Source organism: Suricata suricatta, chromosome 12 (assembly GCF_006229205.1).
Source record: "Suricata suricatta isolate VVHF042 chromosome 12, meerkat_22Aug2017_6uvM2_HiC, whole genome shotgun sequence".
NCBI classification, from domain to species: Eukaryota; Metazoa; Chordata; class Mammalia; order Carnivora; family Herpestidae; genus Suricata; species Suricata suricatta.
In genome coordinates, this window is record NC_043711.1 from 48813857 (window position 1) to 48838900 (window position 25044).

At 37.2% G+C, this 25044-nt stretch overlaps 1 protein-coding gene across 1 annotated transcript in view; it reads right to left on the minus strand.

Moving 5' to 3' along the window:
• The window catches only part of RAD18 (RAD18 E3 ubiquitin protein ligase), a 99370-nt gene that overhangs the window by 20201 nt on the left and 54125 nt on the right, over window positions 1-25044 (minus strand). The window contains exons 10-11 of the mRNA XM_029917209.1: window positions 19132-19269; window positions 14112-14286 (exon numbers count right to left, since the gene is read on the minus strand). Of these exons, the coding sequence (XP_029773069.1) occupies window positions 14112-14286; window positions 19132-19269 (313 nt within the window). The remainder of the gene's footprint in view (window positions 1-14111; window positions 14287-19131; window positions 19270-25044) is intronic.

Consider the following 25044-nt stretch of genomic DNA (forward strand, 5'->3'; position numbering starts at 1 on the left):
AAGGAGTTAAAAGACAAGCAACATAACAAAGATGAAAATGTCCTCTACCATTTAAGAAGCTTTCATTTGATTCCAAATTTCTTTGATAACAGGGACCAAGGGGCTAGATCTGAAGCTCATAAGGAGACCACCATGACTTCTGCACAGCCAGGTCGACTTCTACAGAATCTACCCCGCTGTCCACCCTGAGAATTCATTCAACTGTGCACACGTGGGAAGCCTGGCCAACACCAACCACGCAAACAACAGAAACCCAATAACAAGTCAATGTTCAGGCCATAAAACTCCACATTCCATGCTATGTTTGAGGAGAAGAATCTGAAAACTACCTCATATTGTCGGATTTTAGGCAGTGGACACTGAACTTTCCTGTGACTCGGTTCCCAATACAATCAAATGTTAGACTAAATGAGCTAGTGCATGAGAAAGAATTATCCTTCCAAAGCTGTATGTACACCAAATTTTAATGTATGTACACCATTTTTAATTTTTTAGTTGTACTGTTGCCCAAATTCCAATAACACATTATAAATGGCTCTAATAAAATGTGCTGTTGAGGGCAAGAAAAGCATATACAGTGCACAGTAATGCAATCTTAAAAGGCTTCTATAATTTGACTTTTGCAGAATTACCTTAAAAAATAATTTGCTTCTGTATTTGAAGCCTGTTATTCTTTAATACTCAAATCTCTCTGAGATACAGGAACAATGTGCACTAATGATGTGGTAAAATCAAAGGAGAAAGCAAAATCAGTGATTTAATATGTAGCTGTGTTTCAGAATGTGACTGTGTGGTAATAAAGAGAATGGAGAATGTGTGCGAATTAACATCGCCTGTCCTTCCACCAAGGTGACACCACAATCTATCATCTAAACCCAGACGCTCTGGAGAGTAATCGAGGGATCAATATTAATATAATGATGCCCGGTCAAGAAATGGAAACCAGCCTATCTCACGGAAACAAGAACATACAGTTGTTCTTTATCTGTTTTTTAAATAGTTTCATTAAAATGCTATGACTGACAGAAGCAATAGCACCTAAAACAAAAATTCTGGATGCAACTCATGTTGTCACTGGGGAAAAGCCTGGACTGAGAATTACTGGTTTCAACTCTATTCATGGACTTTGGATAAGTCCCCTCACCTGTCCAGGCAGCTTCCATTTCCTTACCTGTGATACAAAGTTACTATATTCAGTGACTTCTTGAGTTACCGTCTATCTTGAAAATGTTTGTATTCAATCCCAATGTGCCTTTTCCTCAGGTTCTAAAGATCTCCACAAAGACCTCATATATCTGTTCCTCTGATTTAAAGCAAAGGTAGTAAGAAATGAGAAGGCAGGAAAAAAACAAACTCTAGTTTTGACAAGGTGACTGTAACCAAATTATAAATTTGATCGACTAAAAAAAAATTCCAACAGCAGCATGATACGTAAACTATAAACTTCTATTCCATCCAATTTCATTCACCAGAACAAGTGCAAAAGGACTCTGATTTTGAATTTCTTCTTCTTCTTCTTCTTCTTCTTTTTTTTGCTTCTTTCTATAGAAAGCTCTTACCTGGCTGCCCAGGGTCTGGAGTCTGGGAGAGCTGATTCAAAAGAGTGACTGCATACCTAACATTTAGAAGAAACTGGCAGTTCCTTCAAGGTCTTATACTTGCTCTTCTCAAAGCATTCTGAAAAATACACTATCAGCTACTCCTTTTTCTTTTAATGAAAAACTGAGTTCTGAACCAATCAAGATTATATCTCAGTTTTATATATCAAGCTAAATATATCCAGAAGCATATGGAACAATTCCTGTACAGTTTATAAAATGTCTGAAAACTAAAACAGAAAAATATACTTTAAAAATGTCAACCTTAGGGGCACCTGGGTGATTCAGTCAGTTGAGCATCAGACTTCGGCTCAGGTCATGATCTCTTGGTTCATGAGTTTGAGCCCCGTATCAGGCAGGCTCTGTGCTGACAGCTTGGACCCTGGAGCCTGTGTTGGATTCTGTGTCTCCCTCTATCTCTGCCCCTCCCACACTTGCCCTCTGTCTCTGTCTCTCTCAAAAATAAACATAAAAAAAATTAAAATTAAAAAAATGCTTTAAAAAATAAACAAAATAAAAATGTCAACCTTATACAAGTATTACCTTGTCATACCAACCAAAACTCTCAACATGACAGTCATCATAACAAAACCTGCGGTGATGATCAGACACTGCACCAAGCTATGACAGTGAAGGTGCCATTTGGTAAGTGTGGAACCTGGAAGGAACTGCTAGTTTCTATTGGCATTTTAGGTACACAAGTGATAATCACTCTAGAATTTAAACTCTCTCCTGATACAGGAAATTGAAGGGCTCAGAGTAATTTTACAGAGACTCTCTGTATCATGGCAGTTCATGAATTTGGTAAAAACAAACGAAAATATCTGCCACCTGGGACTGACCCAGAAGGCTGAAAAACCAAGAACTTATTATAAAACAAGAGCAAAGCTACTATAAAGAAGCCCATCAGATTACCCAACAAAAACATAATAAAAAACTCCCAAAAGGTGCCAACATCAAATGCCTGAGAGTAAAAGAAAACCTAATTATTAAACAGCAAACGTCTTGTGTCAATGAGCACTGAAGAAAAGATAAAACTACTTGTACTTTCAAACTATTCTTGGAAATCACTGATGAAATGATTTTTACATGTGTATATTCACTAATACAAATATGGTAACTGAAGGGGATGAGGCATATTGTAACTTATGCATGTTTTCTCTTAGGATGAAATGCAAAGGCTAGGCTACATATTCTGAGAGAAATCGTTCTATAGAGTAAAAATACCAGTACAAGAAAGCAAAACTGGAGGGGCGCCAGGGCAGCTCAGGATTAAATGTTGGACTCTTGACTTCAGCTCAGATCATGATCTCAGTTTGTGAGATCAAGCCCCACATTAGGCTCTTTGCTGGCAGCACTGAGCCTGCTTGGAATTCTCTCTCCTTTCTCTACCTGCCAACCCCCCAAAATAAATAAATATTAAAAATAAAAAAAGAAAGAAAAACTGATTTAAAAAAAAGACAATGGAGAGGAAAGTAGAATTTTTTCCTTAGGCCACATTTATGGCTTAAATTTTAACACAGCACAAAATAACAGTACAGTTTTGGGAATCATTAAAACATGGTTTTATTAATTATAGGACTAAACAGAACAGATGATGTTGAATGAAAGGAAAAAAAGGAAATGTTCAATAACTAAACTTACTACAACCCAGAAACATTGTCCAATTTACAACTAAAGAAAATAACATTTCTATAACCTTTAGTTTTCCAATATTCAATACATTCTTTGAATATCCACACCAATATCTTCGTATATCATATAATATATGGTTTGTATTCATACCAATTCATTCACACCAATATCTGTCTTTATTTTGATGTCCCAATGAATATTTTAGAATAGATTTATATTTACAGAAAAGTTTCAAAGATAGTACAGAAAGTTCAGTTAACAACCTATATTACTCTGACACATTAGACACAAAGAAAGCAGTACTAATGTTATTATTAAGTCCCACACTTGAATTATATTTCTTTACTCTTTAACGTCTTTTTCTTTTTGCTGTTCCAGGATCCCATCTAGACACCACATTACACTGAGTCATCAGGGCTCCTTAGGCTCCTCCAGACTAACCATTTCTCAGACTTCCCTTGTTTTTGATGACCCCGACTGCTTTGAGGAGTGCTGGTCAGGTGTTTTGTAGAATGACCCTCAACTGGAGTCTGTCTGTTTTTCTCACAACTTGATGGAGGCTGTTGAGTTTTCGAGAGGAAGACCACATAGGTAAAGTGTCACTCCCACCACATCACATCAAGGGCCAATCCTATCAAGAGAACACTGCTCTTCACAGTGACCTTGATCTCTTGGCTGAGGTAGTGTGTGCCAGCTTTTTGTTTTCTCTTTTTTCCCCCTTCTTTTCTCTTCCCTCCCCTCTACTCCCCCTTTCCTCTCTCCTTCCCTCTCTGTTTTTCTAGCATTGTCTTGATTCCTGCCCACCTGGAATCAGTTATTTCTCCAAGAAGCAGTAGTTCTTTCTTTTGAGGAATGCTATTACAAACCAAGGTCAGTGCTCTGGTGATGCTGGCTGCAACTGCACTGTCCTTGCGTCTGGGCCCTGGCAGCTGACGGAGCAAGGAGATACCTGTGTGTACATTAGCTCACTTACATATACAGATCTAAAAACAGTATATATGTATCCCTCTGAATCTACAGGAAGCTAGCCACAAGTTCACCCTGTACCACACAGAAAGCCTTGCTTGTCTGTAATCTCCTACTCCCAACAACCTGCCTCCCACATGCCACCCATTTTAAGACAAAGACACAGAGCTAACGTGACAGAAACAAAAATTATGCTAAGATTAGATAAAAGTTTTCTGGAGTATGTCAGGGAGAAACTTCAGCACATATATGAGAGAAATAATTAGGGTCCACCCATCAATGCAAAGGAAATAGTATAGATAAGTACACTTCAAAATACTATTCTCTTGATTCTTAAACATGAATAAGCAAGCAATTCTGGGTAAAAAAAAAAAGTAAATAAATAATCACTATTAGATGTGCCTTGTACATCTAAATAGAACGCTAGCTGTTTAATTTTTAATATCTGAGGAAGGTTCAAAGTCCCACGATATTTCCACTTATCTAAAGACATTCCTAGAAAAGACCTGTGGGCCTGTCATGCTATACCCAGTGAAGTAACTTCAGAAGTGGGAGAGGAATGGGAAATGATAGCTACAAATCACATATCGAATAAAGGGCTAGTATCCAAAACCTACAAGGAACTCACCAAACTCCACACCCAAAAAACAAACAATCCAGTCACGAAATGGGCAGAAGACATGAATAGACACTTCTCCAAAGAAGACATCCAGATGGCCAACAGACACATGAAATGATGCTCAGCATCACTCATCATCAGAGAAATACAAATCAAAACCACACTGAGATACCACCTCACACCAGTCAGAGTGGCTAAAATGAACAAATCAAGAGACTATAGATCTTGGTGAGGATGTGGAGAGACGGGCACCCTCCTACACTGTTGGTGGGAATGTAAACTGGTGCAGCCGCTCTGGAAAACAGTGTGGAGGTTCCTCAAAAAAACTATCAGTAAAACTCTCCTATGACCCAGCAATAGCACTGCTAGGGATCTACCCAAGGGATAAAGAAGTGCTGATGCATAGGGGCACATGTACCCCAGTGTTCATAGCAGCACTTTCAACAACAGTCAAATCATGGAAAGAGCCTAAATGTCCATCAACTGATGAATAGATCAAGAAGATGTGGTTTATATATACAATGGAATACTACATGGCGATGAGAAAGAATGAACTCTGGCCATTTGTAGCAAGGTGGATGGAACTCAAGGGTGTTATGCTAAGTGAAATAAGTCAGGCAGAAAAGGACAAATACCATATGTTTTCACTTATTTATTTATTTTTTTTTCAAGTATATATATTTTTTTCTTTTACAGTTTATTGTCAAGTTGGTTTCCATGTAACACCCGCTGCTTATCCCCACAAGTGCCCTCCTCCATGCCCATCACCCCCCCTTCCCCCTTCCCCTCCCCCACGAGTCCTCACTTCATTTTAGTATCCAAGAGTCTCTTATGGTTTGCCTCCCTCCCTCTCCCCAACTACTTCCCCCCTACCCTCCCCTATAGTCATCTGCCAAATTTCTCCTGTTACACTTACGAGTGAAACCGTATGTTTTCAGTTATAAGTGGAACAGGAGAAACTCAACAGAGGACCACATGGGAGGGGAAGGGGAAAATATAGTTGTGGGGAGGGAGGGAGGCAAACCATAAGAGGCTCTTAAACACAGAGAACAAACTGAGGGCTGATGGGGGTGGGAGAGGGGAAGGGGGTGATGGGCATGGAGGAGGGGATGGGATTGAGCACTGGGTGTTTACATGGAAACCAACTTGACAATAAACTATAAAAGAAAGAAAAAATAGAAGAGGATATCCAAATACCCAAGGCATATTAACAGAATGGTTATCTCTAGTGAGGAGAAACAAAACAGCATAATAAGGAAATATGCCCGACAATCAAAGAACTCCCAATTCTATGCTTGTGATTTTCTGCCCAAGGCCAAGAGATTTTTATTCAGTATGTTGGTAAATTTTAGTATGATGATAATTATTTTGTACTTCAGTTTATTATCACACAAGATGAAAAAGTAAATTGTTTCTAATCAACAAGCACTAGACTTAAAAAAAGTGACTCCCACACTCTTCACCCAGTTTTTACACTTGTTTTCATTCTGCCACATGTGTTCCATCCCTCTCTCTATGTGCTCACACACATATTACTACTTTTTAACCACTGAAAGTGCTTTGCAACCATCATGCACCTTTAACCCTCAGTGTGCATTTCTTCAGAACAAATACATTCACTTCCATAACAACAGTGAAATTATCAAAACCAGGAAACTGAAAACTGACATAGTAATATTATCTAATCTATAGAGCTTAATGAAATTTCTTCAGTTAGGCCAAAACATAATGTCTTTTTATATTTTGCTTACAACTAAAGTGCACCAATACATATTTTTAAAGCAATGATCTGAAGCTTCTTCCAAAGAAAAGCATGACTATTATTCATTCCTACATGAAGAGAAAGCCTCCTCTATAGGGTCATAATCAAAAATATCTTTTCTTATAATGTAGCACTCAATAAAAATGCACTTTTCTCTGCTTGCCAAAACTCAGGGAACAAAAGCTCTCTTTTTCATTAAGAAGAACAATAAGTTAATTTACAGAAATCTGGACAAGTCTCTTAAATTCCCGGAAATCACCTAGCAAGAAGTCGTATAAAAAAATAAAATTCTAATCAATTTGTTTAGCATCTGTCTTCATGTTGGCAACGGAGAATCAAGACAGCATTTGTAATTCAAATTCTAAAAAGAGGACTTGCTTAAAAGTTAAAAATCGAGTTAGCAACAAAACAGCTTCATCTCAATAATTCTTTGGATTGATATACCTACTGGCTCTTAAAATAAGATTATTTTTAGTTGTCACTCTGCCATGTTATGTAAGTTTGAATACTGTTCTAACACAAAGAAAACTAACATCTTTATTCAACAGTACAACAGTAAGAATTATACTCTGTATTAGAGCATGACCGCAGACATTCAGAACAATTCGCAATATATCTATACTCACATAAGACATGAAACAGCATGACTTTTCTCTTAAAAGAGTAAAAATGCACAAAAAACTATAGGATGATCTTTTTATTTTAAAAATGTTCACCTAACTGTCCATACCTCTATTTTTAGAAGGATCTACACATGAAAATGTTACTATAAAGTTATTTCTGGTTGATAAAATTATGGAATTTTATTCTTTCTGTTTATCTAAATCTTCTATCCTTCACAAAGAACATGCACAACATCTAATTTAAAAGTGCTTCTGAAAATGTATGGCTTTACAACAAAAGCAACAAAACTATCATTAAAAATTTTTTTTAATGAGAAAATTTTTTTAAATGAAAAGAATAAATATAGAAACATTTTAATATATAAGGAATAACTATAATCCTAGAAGGTTGATTCATGATCTGCAATGAACAAGTGGTAAAAGAACACAGGTAACTTACCAACTACTGTACTCATCAAAAATAACAGGTTTATGGAATTTCCGGGTTGGAATAGATCTCAACAAGGGTATTAACCTTCCATCTGATGCCTGAATTTTATGGAAAATAAAAGGTGAACCAGATAAAGATGACTTACCTCTAATTTGCTAAGAGTCTACTAGAAGCATTCTCACTTTGAATTCTTTTCCTGATTTCTATGGAGCTAATTACCCCAATCAAATGGGGATCTCTTTTGATTTTTCAGGTTTCATAGTCACTAAATAACAACGGCCAGAACCAATGGATCACTACACTTCAGGACAGGTTTCTGCCATGGACCACCAGTTAGTATTATGATGTATTTTATGAGTTTCCAACTAGGTGATGCAATTGTATTTGAAGTGAGTCAGAGACTTTGTCTATAATCAAATATTGCCATTTCAAAAACCTAAGACAACAATGATGACAAGATGAACCATTATTTTATGCCCCTTAGAAAAACCGAGGTCAATTCAACTATGATAGAAGACGTCCTTTTCACTTAGAATTTTTCCTTACATATCCAGAGACTTCTTTTAAGCATATAGAGACATAGGTTTTTATCGTATACCATTGTGGTGCATATATTTAAAAAAGAACTGAAATAAACTGGTTACAGTATTCCCAAAGCGTCTCCAGATTTGAAGCCTGATTTTTCTTCATCATTTTCTGACTCACTATCTATGATGTCTGAGCTTTCCTTCACAAAGTTACCCCGTGTACTACCAAGAGCGGTAGAGACAGCAGTTCTGAGTAACACTTGAATATTGTCTCCAGGAACTTAACTTTTCTCTTCTTTAATTTGACAGAGAGAGAGAGGGAAGGAGGGAAGGAGAAAAGGGGAGTAGGGAAGCATGATCAGGGGAGAGGGGTGGGGAGAGAGAGAGACAGAGAGAGAGACAGAGAGAGAGAGAGAGAGAGAGGAAGAGAGACTCTTAAGTAGTCTCCACATTCAGTGTGGAGGTGGAGCCTGATGTTGAGCTCAATCCCATAACCCTGGGATAATGACCTGAGCTGAAATCAAGAGTCAGATGCTCATCCAACTGAGCCACCCAGGCACCCCTCCAGGAATTTCATCTAAGGCACTGACATCCATTCTGCAAACTGAATTCCTAATTTTGTCTCTTTCTTCAATCACATCACATGTGACTAAAAGCAGCTTCTGTTTGAAGACATCAAGAAGGGTCTGACAAACTGATGTGTGACACCCTAACAACAGTCATTTGCAACATGTGAATCAGTTATGCTGTTACTACTTTGAAATTTCTTCCACGGGATTTAACCATTCCAATGGATTTAACCATTTCTCCTGCCTTCAGTTTGTCATGTAACAAACAGGCAATCTTTTGCACATAGCTCATTAACAAAATAGTAACAAGTCCTCAGACTTGTGGGTATCTTTCTTTCCTACGTCCCATAAATCACTTGATTGTTCTGCAAGAAGATGGAATGCAGCCATTCAATGATGAATACTGCCTTGCTAACATGAAACTTACATGCTGCTGCATTTCCTTCATACACAATAACTTTTTTCTCTCATTAACCTGTGGAAGATATTTTAAATGACAAACCAATGATATGCTAATAATGCATGTAACTCAAATTATAACAGTCTGGAAAGCCATGATGCTCATGAACTGGTAAGTACATCAGGACTACAACCTAGCTGGTAGCAAACTGGAAGATGCCATTGATTATAGTACACACCACAATTTCAGGCATTCAGACACAATTTCAGACATTAAAAGAAAATAGATGTCTTAGAAGTAATACATTCTTCACTAAATAAAGGTCTAGTAGTAGCAGCAGACTAGTGATAAACTCTTCACAGGAGACTCTTTTGAAATTGAGTGACAGACTGAATTCTTAAGGACTCTGATGGGTAATAACAGGAATGACAAAAAAAGTCAAATAACTATAATATAAGAAGGATTTAATTTAGATAAACTGCTACGGACTTCAGAAACCCTGCTATAGGAATTTAGAGAAGAAAAAATTACTTCCTGCTTAGTGTGAAGAATGAGAAAGAGATCAGAGGAAGGGCTGAAAGAGGTCATCCAAGAACAATCCTGAGGAACAGCTGACAGAGTAATGTCTAAGAGTAGGTAGATGAATCCATCTTAAGAAATAACATGTCTCCTTGATTGCAGCATTATTTACAATAGCCAAGTTATAGAAGTAGCCCAAGTGTCCACCAACTGATGAATGGATAAAGATGTGGTGTACATATATACAATGGAATATTATTCAGCCATAAAAAAGAATGAAATCTTGCCATCTGCAATAACATGGATGGAGCTAGAGAGTATTATGCAAAGCAAAATAAGTCAAAGAAAGACAAATACTATACAACTTCACTCACATATGTAATTCAAGAAATAAAACAAAGGAACAAAAAAATAAGACACAAACCAAGAAACAGATTCTTAACTACAGAGAACAAACTGATGGTTACCAGAGGGGAGGTAAGTGTGGAGATGTGTGAAATAGGTGAAGGAGATTAAAGAGTACACTTATCAGGGAACCTGGGTGGCTCAGCTGGTTAAGTGTCTGACTCTTTTTTTTTTTTTAATCTTTATTTTTGAGAGTGAGAGAGAGAGACAGACAGGGTGCAAGCAGGGTAGGAACAGAGATGGAGACACAGAACCCAAAGCAAGCTCCAGGCTCCAACCTGGGGCTGGAACTCACGAACTAAAAGATCGTGACCTGAGCCAAAGTCAGACACTTAACTGACTGAGCCACCCAGGCTCCCCAAGGGTCCAACTCTTGATTTTGGCTCAGGTGATAAGCTCAGGGTGATGAGATCATGCCCTGCATTAGGCCCTGCACTGATTGCGGCCCCTGCTTTAAATTCTCTCTCCCTACCTCTTCCCCATGCTCTCTCTCCTTCAAAAAAAATAAAAACAAAAACAAAAACAAAAACATATCATGATGAGTTCAGAGTAATGCAGAGCTGGTGAATCATTATATTATACACCTGAAACTAATATAACACCATATGTTAACTATACTGGAATCAAAATTAAAAACAATACATTTTTTAAGAAAAAGAAATGTCTTTTCTTATTAAGGAAATTAATTAGAAATGTCTTAAGAAATCTGTCTTTCCACTATGATAAACAGGAGAGAAGAGGACAGAAATTACAAGAAACCTTAAAATGGAAAGGCAGAGCTACAGGCACGTCTGATTAGCTGGCTTTGGTGAACCGTGAGACACGGGATCTAACAAAGATGGGGACATAGACACAAGCAACTGGTGTGGACTAGGCCCATGGCACATGGAGTAGAGAGTAACTTAGGGCTATGTCCCAGGAGGAAGCACCCAGCTGAGGCCGAATAAAATGAATTCTGAGTGGAACTAATTAGCCCAGGCTCAAACCTTTCTCTAGCACAGTTCGGAACAGAAATGGGGACGGGGCTGAGATAAACAATGGGATTTAGCCGAATATTTAGAAGGAAGGAGATGTAATGTCTAGCCACAGAGTCCCAAGGTGTGCAGCATTACTGAAGGCAATGTAACTGACCCTATCTTTATAAAGTAAAATAGTCACATATTTATCCAAGATTCTGTTTTATGACCTCATTGAATCTTCCCAACAGATCTGAGTTAATAAGATGTTTTTATATGTTTTTCATCGATATGGAAACACTTCAGAAGACTGATCCCAAGTCACCCCGTAGATCCCGCTGCAGAGCCGGCATGTGTCCGCCTACTCCTCCCCCTGCTGCACACTTCCTCCTCACAGGCTTGTCTTGAGTCAGCTTTCCAGGGGTCTGGCCTAGTGTTAAGGCAAATACCACTAATACAGGTTCACTTCATTCTCACACTCCCTTTGGCCTTGGTTTCTAGGTATTACAGAAGGAACACACTCTATCTTTTAAACTTAAAAATCTTAGACAAAATGACAGGACAAATAACAAGATGAGTATAAAAAAGAATTTAAATAAGATAAAAAATCTAAAGATTAAAACATATTTAATATTTACAACGTATAGACCAGTTACTCAAACCTGAGATAGGAGTAACAAACACTGCTTTCTTAGGGCAAGCCAAGCAGAACCCTCATAGACAGACAGTCCCTAAAGCTGTGCTTCCAAAGTGTACAAGCAAACTCAACGATTCTTCTTCCTTATAAGATTGCAATTTAAAAACCCCAAATGCCCATAAGCTAATAAATGAATAATAAATGTATATCCACACAACAGAATTAATATTCCACAATGTAAAGGGACACAGGTCACAACATGTAGGAACCTCAAAAACATGCTAAGTAACAGAAGCCAGTCACAAAAGACCATGTACTGTTTGATCCCACCGGCACAAACGCCCAGAGTAGGCATATCGACCGAGATGGAAAGGAGATGAGTGGCTGCCACAGGCGGGCAGCGCTGGGAGGAAGTGGGAAGTGACTGCTGAGGAGTATGAGGGTTCTTTCTGGGGGGACAAGTATATGAATATGAATTATAGTGACAGTTGTATGATTTTTGAACATGCCAAAAACCACTAAATTGTTTACTTACACACATGAGCTGCATAGTATGTAAATTATATCTCAATAAAGCCATTAATATGTGTAATGATAGGGAGTTCCACTGGATATGGGTGCATGTGTGTGCAAACATATACACGTGCAGAACTAAATTAAATGTGAAAAAGAATACAAGAGCTTACATTAAAAACATTTTTTAGTGGTTTAATAAGCCTCTTCATATTTTGGTGATGCCAATAAATCTGTCTGAGGCCAAGACCCCCAACAAACTCACACTACTTCCCATCCTCCCACACCAGATAAATGCACGTCTGGCTGCCATGCATTTCCTCCTATACTTTCTTCCATCCCCCACTTCAGACGTGTCCCATCTCACCCTGGCATTCCCAGACATTCAGGCATTCGGTGACTATGGTTAAAAACTCATTCTTACTCACCTGGACCCTGATTTTCCTCCATTTTTACCCTGCACTCTTACGTGATTTGTATTTTTTGAAAAATCTGCCTACTGGACTTAAAGGAATGACCTGATGTGGAAAAACTGGGCAGTAGTACCATACTCTTGGACAAAAGGGGCAACATGCAGGCCACCACGAGTTCTTCCCTTACCCAACTCGAGAGACGTTTTTGACCTTGAAAACATTAGGGGTGGGTAGCCTGTGCAGCTCAGTCGGTTGAGCGTCCAGCTTCGGCTCAGGTCATGATCTTGTGGTTTGTGGGTTCGAGCCCCAGGTCAGGCTCTGTGCTGACAGCTCAGAGCCTAGAGCCTGTCTTCGGATTCTGTGTCTCCCTCTCTCTCTCTGACCCTCCCCTACTCATGCTGTCTCTTCTCTCAAAAATAAATAAAAAACATTAAAAAAAAAAAAAGAAAACATTAGGGGTGAGGTGAGAAGCCTTCCTAATACCTGAGGCGGAATGTGAAACCATTTCCTAAGAATCCTTGGAAAGCAGAGGGGTTTGGGGTACACTCTTCTTATAAAAAAAATTTCCTCTTCATTTGATGTTTCAGATTAGATAATCTATCATTCTAGAGCACTGTTAATTTTTAAATGAAGAAATATCAAAGATTAAATAATGGCTAAGACACATTGACACACTGGTTGTAGCATTTAAAATTGGTATAATTACTTAAGAAGGCAGCAATACCCACAATGGTCAAAATGATGTTAAAAATAAAGAAATAATTTGTTAGAAACAAAAGGCTCTATACAGAGAGAGCTTTACCACAGCTTTAGGTGTATAAGTAGAACACTAAGGAAAATGTAGGTATCAAACAGAAACTGAAGGGTTCAGTCAATTATGATACAGAACCATAAAAGAACTCGGTACCCACTAAAAACAGCTATAAAGATGAGGTAGAAACATGGGTACAAACTGTTTATGATATAAAGTGAATGCGAGAACACAAAAATTATGTAAACATACACACACACTCATATATATAATGATTTTATACTAGGTCATCTTTTAAAGTACATCACTTTTTAGAAGTATCATTTAAAAACTGCCTCACCTCCAAATCTCTCATTTTTAAAGCTTTCCCATCCATTCTTACTTTCTCAATTACGTTTTTCTTGTTTGTTTTTCTCTCCTCTACACTGTCTTTCTGTTTCTGGTCATTTCCATTTTCTAGCATTGTTGTCTTTACCTTCTTCATTCACTGTCTTGACAAAAACATCACTGTCTGTCATATTTTTTTCCAACACCAGGAAAAATATCTATCTAAAGGGTACAGAGTAGGAAACAAAGCCACCGTACAGCCTATGCAATGCTCTGCCACATACTGCCTTGCTTGCCATCACTGTGGAAGTTACAAAGCACGAAGAAGAGACTGAGGTGGAAGAAGACTGAACTGCTCCGTGCCTCAGAGTTACCTTCTAGTTTCTCTTGCCTTTCTATCTTAGCATATACAGGAATAGAAAGTAGAAATTTACAATAAATGGGGACTACAGGTTTCTTACCTGTTGAATGAGTCTGAGTCTGACGAATAAAGGGCTTCCTCTTGAATATCAGTACAACTGGAAGAATCATCTGGTCTCTCAGGCTCCACTCTCCCTGGGGATTCCAGCTTTGATTGAGGGAAGTGGTTTGCTATGGGGAGAGTATCTGAGAATTTCAATTTTTTATCTTCCCTTTCTAAAAAGATAAAAGAAAGAAAAAGAAACATTTAAGAGTACCATAAAATCTACAACCTGTGCATATTACTTCTACATCATTTAATATTACTGTTTATACTCAGTAAAATGGAAGTTTATGTAACATTGAATCCAAAACTCCCGTGAGAGATGAGGCGTCTGGGTGTAAGACTCTAACCTGAGCTTAAGTCATGACCTCACGTTTGTGGGTTTGAGTCCCCCATCGGGCTCTGTGCTGACAGCTCAGAGCCTGGAGCATGCTTCAGATTCTGTGTCTCCCTCTCTCTCTGCCCCTCCCTCTCTCATGCTCTGTTTCTCTCAATCTCTCAAAAATAATTACAACATTAAAAAAAATCCAAAGTCCAGTGAGAGAGAATAAGAACCATTAATTATCACTCCCGTGTGCCATCCAATTATAATGCCCATCCCATGCACTTCCAGATTAATTAACTTGAAAACAAAATTTCCTTTTAAAATCAAGAGTAGTGAACTGTGTAATTCTCATGAGTCTTCTATTTACAGTATTACTAAAGAATTCCTGCACATTTCACAGATCAGACAACACCCACCAACATATGAAGCACAGTATAAAAGCATTAAAGATTCGAGATTTATCACTGACTACTCTGTGGTAGTGAATCCACCTGGACATTTCTCTTAGTCTGTTAAACAGAATCTAATAATTTACTGTGGAAAAGGAAAACTAATCAGACAAAACCAGTATTTCCCTTTGATCTAATACACATCATATTTTCTATGTATCCCTTGTCATAGCCTCAATTTCTCAGGCCTCCTGTTGCAGATAAAAATAAGGGAAGCCGGAGGCATGCACAAAGTGTTGGCAAGAATGTGACAATAACAGGTATGACCAAATATGCACCAATACGACGGCAGAAATAATACCTACAAAGGGCTCCTCAGTGCCCCCGACTCTCCCTCACGATTGGTTCAAGACTCTGCTAGTATTTCAGCTGCACTGTCTTTAAGCTTCAGGAACTCAGTAAGTCCTTAGCAGGGCAGCCACATGTGCTGACGGTGCAGCGCCCCTTTCATGATTTTCCTCCCAGAGAAGCGGCACCCTCACTCATCACCCAGGGTGCTTGCAGACACAAGTGACCGACAAAAGACACTAAGACGATTGTCAAGGTTTTGTTATAAAAAGAAATTTTATAGTAAAGAATAAAATAGATTCTTTAAAGACAAAAACCTTTCCAAGTCCATACAGTCAAGAGTTTTCCAGAAATAATAGTTTTTCTTATACTAAAGAACAGCATACATCACAAAAGTGTAATTTCTAAAAACAAAAAAAAAAGGAGACTCTTGATGTTGTCTGGCTGTCAATAAGCCAAACCATTACCTCTAACATTTATCTGGGAAAAGGAAAGATGCTAACCACAACGACCATCCAGGCGCTCCAGGATCTCCTCTTGTAAACAGACCCCCAAGATCTCATTAAGAAGGATCACCTGGGAAACTCAGTAAACCCAGGCTCTCCAACACTCAACCGGCAGGGAGAATGCTATCAAGCTCACAAACCAGGGGGCAGAATTCTTAAAACTTATCTTTACTTAAAACTATCTTTTGGGGCGCCTGGGTGGCTCAGCTGGTCAAGCGTCTGGCTTCAGCTCAGGTCATGATCTCACAGCTCCTGGGTTCAAGCCCCACGTCGGGCTCTGTGCTGACAGCTGAGAGCCTGGAGCCTGCTTCAGATTCTGTGTCTCCCTCTCTCTCTGCCCCTCCCCTGCTCACACTGTCTCTCTCTCTCAAAAATACATAAAAAACATTAAACAATTTTTTAAATAAAAAAACCTATCTTTTATTTTTGCACCTGATTTATAATCATCTTTTGCTTCTTCCCATCTTATATAAGCATCTCCAAGATAAATTCCCTCTTGGAGACAACTATCATTCAACAATTTGTGGCACCAAAAGTCAGTTATCTTTCATGTATCTGTCAATAGATGTCAGCACAGGATGTCAAACAGAGCCCTCAAATATGAGGCTCTGACATCAAACCTCCCCAGAGACATGCAACAAAAACAGATGAAGGAAAAAACAACAAATGAAGAATTTACTTGAGAGAATATGTATCTTGTTTGCTTATATTGGCACTTCAATGAGTAGGTTTATTTGAAAGAGCATAAATCACACTGTTTGTAGGATGCTATACAAAGCTCAACTCTACAGTAAGTCTGTGCTAGTCTGTCTTCCTCACTCTCGTACTCTCCAGCCCCTTCAGACATGGGCATTTGTGCACAACAATCTACAGCAGAATCAGCTCTGAAGGCCACAGACACCAGTATTTACAGGCATATACACATGAAGTGCACGATCCTGAGTATAAGCCATTAATTGTTTTTAAGATATATCCAACCAATAACCAAAAATGTTCTCCAGATTAGGATATTACACCAGATTTTTTTCAGGAGCTAAGCTGCTTTCTAAGGAAATCCTCTGACAACTGCACAAACACATTTAAGTTGTTCACAAAGAGCATGAGGTTTATAGTCAGGCAGCAATCTACTAAATGATACCAGGAGAATTTAGGAAAAAAAATAAAGAATGCAATAGCACATAAAAGAATAAAAGACTTAGGGATAAATCTAACTAAGGAGGTGAAAAATTTAAATGGTGAAAACTACAAAACATTGTTGAAATTAAAGACATAAATAAATGAAAGGCATCTTGTGTTCACAAACTAGAAGACAGTATTATTAAGATATCAGAAGTTACCAAACTAATCTATAATTTCAATTCAATCCCAATGCTACTTTTTGCAGAAGTAGAAAAATTCATCCTAAAATAAAATATACATAGAATCTCCAGGGACCCAAATAGTCAAAACAATCTTGAAAAGGAAGAATAAATTTGGAGGACTCATATCTCCTCACTTCCAAATTTATAACAAAGCTACCATAATTAAAAGAGTATAGTACAGACATAAGAAGAGACCTTTAGATCAATAGAAAATAAAAGGAAGTATAAAAATAAACCCTCACATAGTCAATTGACTTTCAACAGGCAGGCTTTGCACTCACCTATAGAGTCAACTGACTTTCAACAAGGATATCAAGAGCATTCAATGTGGAAAGGCTAGTCTTTTTAACAATTGGTGCTTTCACATAAAAGAATGAAACTGGACCCTTATCTTATACCATACACAAAAATTAATTTAAAAGGGATTACAGACCTAAACATTAAGAGCTAGAACAAGAAAACTCTTGGGAAAAACACAAAGGAAAATCTTCACGAATGATTCAGCAACAATTTCATGGATATAACAGCAAAAGCACAGGCAACAAAAGAAAGAATGAATAAGCCAGACTTCATTAAAGTTAAGCAGCTGTGTGCATCAAAAGAAACCATGAAGAAAGCAAAGAGACAACTGAGAAAATGTTTATAAATGTTTGCAAATCATATTCACAAAAAAGGTTAATATCCAGAATTTATAAAGAATTCCTAAAACAAACAACCCAATTGAAAAATAAGCAGAGCATGAATAGACATTTCTCCAAAGAAGAAAAACACATAGCCAATAAGCATGTGAAAAGAAACTTAACATCATTAGTCATTAGGAAAATGCAAATCAAACCATATCACTTCTTACCTACCATAATAGCTGTTGTAAAAAAAAAAGGGGGGGGGCGAAATAACAGGTGTTGGCAAGGATATGCAGAAACTAGAATCCTTAAGCATTGCTGGTAAGAATGTAAAATGGTGCAGCCACTTGAAAACAGCTTGGTGGTTTTTCAAAAGGTAAACATAGAATTGCCATATAAACCAGAAAGTCCACTCTTAGGTATACGCCCAAAAGAATGGAAAGCAGAGACTTGGACAGATATTTGAACACTAATGTTCATAGCAGCATTATTCACAGTAGCCCAAAGGTGAAAATAACCCATTACAGATGAACAGATAAACAAAATGTGGCATACACATACAATGGAATATGTGGCCATAAAAAGCAATGAAATTTTGATAGGAGCTACATGATGACCCTGAAAATAGGCTTATTAGTGAAATAAGTTGACAGAGAAGGACAAATGTTAATGATTCCACTTATACAATGTACCTAGAATAAGCAAATTTCACAAAAGAGTAGAACAGAGCCGGCCAAGGTCTGGCTGGGAAAGGAGAAGAGAGTTAATACTATTTTTAATGGGTACAGAGTTTATGCTGGATGATGAAAAAGTTTTGGGTGTAGACAGTGGTGGTGACTGTTATAAAACATTCTGAACATATTTAATGCTACTGAATTATACATTTATGAATAGGTAAAATGATAGTGTGTTATATACAGCTTGTCATAATAAAAAAATAAGCAATTTTCTTGTGCACTTCTCTCCATTATGACTCTGTTTTGTCACAGGTCCAAATAAAGCCCTGGCAATAGAAACCTAGTATTAATCTCAAATTTTAAAGTGGATCAAAATTAAGGAATGTGCTATGTATATGCACACCAAGTATATACCCTTTAGCTGAACATTCCATCCAAAATAAATACCAGTGGCCTATAACAAAAATTACGCTAGGATAAAATTATTTGTAGGATATCTGAAGATATACAGCAATAAGTCCTATACTTAGAAAACATCCTCAGGCTGAAACAACTCAGAAACTTCTGATTTATCATCAAATGAAAGATTTCATAACTTGTCTTCAGGACAGTCTCTCAGTCATTTTCCCCACAGTAATAAGCTTAGTTTATATTCAACAACTGCTATATGTCTACAAATATTTTTTCTCATTTCAGATACCTAATAAATTCCTGTGATTCTTTTTCTTTTTATATTAAAAATGAATAGTGAAATTTGACATATTTCTGGTTTTAATTAAAGACTCTTACCCGTGCATACAGGTGATAGCTTTTCTGTAGATTCATCTTCTTTTCTCATGACTTTTTTGGCTGATGTTTCAACAGTTTTCTTGTATCCTTTTTTGGCCTGATCCACCAGAAGCCGAAATTCATTCTGATGTTTTTCACCTAAAATTCAAAAGATCTTCTCAGGAAAGCAAGGTTATGTTTGTTATGCTAACACATGGAGAATCAACAAGTGTACAAGCTTGCTCAAGAACAACATCCTTGGAAAGCACCTGCAGTAAACCTGAAAGCTGCAACCACACAAATACAAAGGGCCAGGGGTCGTGGAAGCCTCTCCTTCTCCCCTTCCTTCCTCAGATACAAACATGGAAATAGGATATTCCTCGTTTGCTGCTGTAGGTTTTTCTCAAACCCCATACCCTGAAAGGCTTTTGATGGAGCAAAAAGATACTGCTTCTTAAATAATGCCAAAAGACACCATTTTAACTTCCAAGAAACAAGAGTACTAACAGGAGGAACATTAAATGAATATAAGAGCAGAAGCCTTGAGGAGAGCATGGTTATAAAAACAAAGGAAACCCACTCCCTCTTTTTCCTTTGCGTTTCTTGCCTGTTTCCCATCAAGATCCCTTACATCCACCACCACCACCAATCACCACATCTCAGGATATTGTAATTACACTAATCTTAACAACATCAGCTACTCTGCAAGGCAGCTGTGCTCACCACCATACCACCAATGCCGCATGTAACACCTGCTGCGTTCATACCTCTGATGACAATGCAAGCCTGATCTCTAGGTCACCATCATTACTGTACATGAATTCACTCAATGAAGAATAGCCAGACATCACTAGAGCACAGGCTTTAGGACATCTACTTGTGATTCTCAACTGCAGTTCAAATAGCCGAGGATGCATTTTACTTATCTAGCACTCTTAAACACGTTAGTCATGGCTCAAAATGATGCCAAAAATCCTGTAAAAATGTATTTTTAGAAAGACTCTTATTGCAAATAGTTAAAGTTCTGAGACTTCATACAGTAACCAACATTTTCCCTGTGGCACACACTAAGAATAATCCAGTGTAGGAAAAAATATGTGTGCTTTTACTGAAAACTATGCATTTTCTAGAGCTCTCCTTCCAGGATTCCAAGCATTCACTGCCTTTGGGCTCTGTAAAGTGTAGATAAATGATGGCAATGGGAAAAAATTCTTGTCTATAAACATGCAAAATCCCGTCCGGTGAAGGTTCAGTTGACTTCTCTCTCCACTGTGGAAGAAGCCAGTTATGCCTCCATTTGCACCTTGATTTCAATATCCCTGTTCTATAAATGTGACCGTTCTTTGGACATTAGGGAGAGACTGCTCCTAATCCCAATATATTTAAGTGTATGTACATGTGAAACTCCCAGTGAAACTAACATGTTGGGTTGTAAAGTATCTGGTAAATTTTAAATTAAGACTAGGTAAACTTCAGGAAAAGAAATATGGGCAGGCCATAAAGATTACTGGGAAAAGTTTACTCTTTAGAAATAGGTGAGATCCTATCTAGGAAAGCGAGGTGATTTCTTGCAGGTCCTATTTAACTCTATGCATTTGAGGACAATTATTTTGCACTTCCTCCAGCTCCCCAGAATCAGTGAGTGAACACCACCACTATCACTACATAGTTTGTTAGGCAAGGGTAACATAGCACTGTGGGGGTCTGTGTAACTTAGACCCGATCTAGGCCGTTTTCCCAGTAAGGCCATTGTGTATGTGACTCATGGGTGTAAGAATTACTTAAGAAACTTGCTCAAGTAATCTTATTAACAGTTAAGAAGGTTTAATGACTTTCTCTTCTGAAGTAATAAAATCCCAGGTTTAAAAGAGATTTTCTTTGTTTAATCTTATTACCCCTTTAGCCAGGCTGGAAACCAAACAGTAAATGGCAGCCACTGCTCTGGCTTTGACCCAAGAGGAACAATAACCCCTGCTCAAAAGATGAACAATGCCTAGAGATTATAACTAATAAAATGGTTCCCATTCATCTCTTCATCTCATTTTAGGAGCTGTGCCATCTGGCAAGAAGTTCTTTAGAGTTTAAAATCTTGGTTCTGCTAATTAGATGCCCTGAATTTACCTCTTAAAAATATTAAGAGGCTGACATAATTGTGGGAGCTCATGAATGCACCTTACATTCAACAAACTCATACTCTTCAAGATTTTTAATACTTGAATAATATCACCCTTTCTGCCTCTCTTAGTTGAAATATCATTATCTTGTTATGTTGACATAGGCACTGATAGTGCAACAGCCGTAATGGATAAAATTGCTAGTGTTTTAGCATGAGCCAAAGTGACCCTGAACTTAGCAGTAATCACTGTATGCTACATAGCCATGCAATCACCAATTAAAAAAAAAAAAAGTCTCTTTACTTAAGAATGTCCTTGATGAACAAGTAAGAAAAGTATGAATTCCATTACATTTTGACCCTGGAGTGCATATCTTTTTTAATAACTTCAATGGTAAAATGAGAACTACAAATACAGGACCTGTGCTCTATACCCAAAGTATAATGGATATACCACCACCTGCAGAAGCACCTGTGTAGTTATTTCAGATGGGAGCTAAATTAGCTACTTTAAAAAAAATTTTTTTAACATTTTTATTATTGAGAGACAGAGAGAGACAGAGCATGAGCATAGAAGGGGCAGAGAGAGGGGGAGACACAGAATCCAAAGCAGGCTCCAGGGTCTGAGTTGTCAGCACAGAGCCCAATGCGGAGCTTGAACTCACAAACCATGAGATCATGACCTAAGCCAAAGTTGGACACTTAAACGACTGAGCCACCCAGGCACACCTAAATCAGCTACTTTTTAAACAAACAGCATTTTTACTTGAAAGAACAGTAGACAAACTGATTATTTACACTTGGGTAATCTATCTTCTCAAATGTGAATGAGGGAGACAGTCACTTCAAGAAAAACAAGTGAGGGCATTTGCTGCCAAAGATAAAAGGATAACTTTCAAGGGAAAATAGGAACTCTGGTAACATGTGCCCACCATTACAAGCTGACAGCTTCCCAGTATTTAACTTTCCTGAGAAGACTGGTGGTGAAATTAAGGAATGCTGTTCTTTTATATTATATAGCATAAATGAAATGCAACTCAGCAAACCAATATTTTCCAAATAACCAACAAGTGATGTTACAAAATCACTCATAGGTAAAAGGCCCATTCAAAGCACATGACAGACCACTGGATTTTTATGTGGTAGAATATAAAAACTTCATTAATATGTTTTCAAATTCCATTGTAACTAACTTTTCTGAAATAACACTTGCCAACAATACCCATGATTATCTAAAAAAATATACTGAAACACTTCCCTCTTTTCAATTACCCACCTGTGTGAGGCTGGATATATTTTTAATATGTTTTAACCAAAACAACACATAGTAACTGTTTAAATGCAGAAGCTGATATGAGAATCAAGATGTTCCCTATTAAGCAAGACATAAAAGATATTTGCAAAAACAGAAAAGAATGCCACTGTTCTCACTAAATTTTTAAAATCAGACTTCACAAGAAATAATTTACACATAATAAAATGCATCAATTTGAAGTGAACAATTAATTTGATGCATTTTTTTTTAAACCTGTAGTCATGTAACTACCAATGCAATCATGAAACAGAAGATTTAAATCACCCAAGAGTTCCCTTATGATCCCCTTTTCCCCCACCCACAGTGGCTGGCGGTAGCAATTTGCTTTCTGTTACTAATTTTTGCCTTTCTAGAACTTTATATAAATGTTCATTCAAGATGCTCCCTTTTTAGTTTGGCTTTTGGTGTAGCACAATGTCGCTGACATCCATCCATGTGGCTTCATAGGTCAAGAGTTCACTCTTTTTTATTGTTAAGTACTGTTCCATTGTATATGGATATATACATATAAATATTAGGATAATATGAATAAGTTGCTATAATACTTGTCTATAATACTCTTGAAATTGTTTACTATAACTCATGAATATTATTTTTTGGAAATTATATCTCAGTAAATCTGATTTCAAAAATCTATGTATAGATATATACTTTCATTTTTCTTGGATAAATAGCTAGGAGTAGAGTGACTAGGTTGTACGGAGGTATATGACCTTAAAACAAACTACTAGAATGTTTACCTAAGTGGTTGTATCATTTTGCATTCTCACCAGCAATGCATAAGATTTCCATTTGCTCCATATCCTGGCCAGCAGTTTGGTATTATCCTTGGTTTTTTTTTTCTTTTTGTCATTAAAATAAGTATATATTATTATTTCATTTAAAATTATATTTTCCTGGGGCACCTGGGTGTCTCAGTCAGTTAAGCATTTGACTTCGGCTCAGGTCATGATCTCACAGTTTGTGGGTTTGAGCCCCGCGTTGGACTCTGTGCTGACAATTCAGAGCCTGGAGCCTGCTTTGGACTGTGTGTCTCCCACTCTCTCTGCCCCTCCCCTGCTCATGCTCTGTATTTCTCTCTCTCAAAAATAAATACTAAAAAGTTTTTTAAATTATATTTTCCTAAAGATTAATGACTAATAAGATTAACCATATATTTTCATGTGGTAACCTGACATTTAAATATTTATTTTGCTGAAGAATGTTTCAATTTTTTGCCCTTTAAAAAATATATGGCATATGCCTTATTATTGAATTTTAAGAGTTCTTTACACAATATAGATACTAGTATTTTGTCAAATATAAATTTTACAGTATTTTCTCACAGTCTGTGGCTTGAGTTTTCATTTTCATATTTGCTGTAAAGAGTAAATGCTAAAGTCTACTGAAATATAACTTATCACATTTTCTTTTAGCTTTTTCTTTCACAATTCATACTAGTGAAAGATAACAATGTCAACTGTGAATATAAAGCTTTATTCCTTCCGTTCAAATCAGTATACTATTTACTCTTATTCCTTCACACTGGTTAGGACCTCCGTACAATAAAAAAGGTGAGAAAAAACATATTAACCTTGTTTCCAGTCAGAAGTAGTTAATATTTCATCATTAAATATGATGCTAGTTGTAGGTTTCCTGTAGATATTCTTTACCAGATTGAAGAAATTTAATTTTGGTAAGAGTTTTTATTATGAATGGGTGTTCAATTTTGTCAAACACTTATTCTGCATCTACTCAGAAAATCATATGGTGCTTCTTAAGTCCCTTAATACAGTGAATTACAATGTTTAATTTCCTAAAATTAAACCAATCTTGCATTGTTAGGATAAATCCCACTTGGTTATGATGTGTTATCCTGTGTATGTATTGCCAGATTTAATTTACTAAAATTTTGTTTAGGATTTTGCATCCATGTTCATGAGGAATATTGGGCAGAACTTTTTTATTAATGTTTATTTTTGAGACAGAGACAGAGAGAGAGAGCACAAGTGGGGAAGGAGCTGAAAGAGAGGGAGACACAGAATCTGAAGCAGGCTCCGGGCTCAGAACCATCAGCACAGAGCTCGACAGGGGGCTTGAACTCATGGACCACGAAATCATGACCTGAGCCAAAGTCAGACACTTAACCGACTGAGTCACCCGGGCACCCCATGAACTTTTATTATACCATCTTTAGTTTTAGTTTCATGGAAACTTCAGCCTCATAAAATGAGGAAAGAAGTATTCCTTCCCTTTCAATTTTCTAGCAGAATATGTCTAAAATTGACATTATTTCCTGCCTTATATATTTCATAGAATTCACCAGTGAACTCATTTGGACCTGGGATTTTCAATTTGTTTATTATTTCTTCTTAAATAAGGTTTAGTAACTTGTGTCTTTCAAGAGAATTGTCCATTTCAGGTATTAAAAAAAAAATACAGATTTATTTTAGGATTAAATGTATTAACTTAACATGACGTACCAAGTAAAGATATAAATTTCTATGGTCTCTAAATCTTTTTTTTA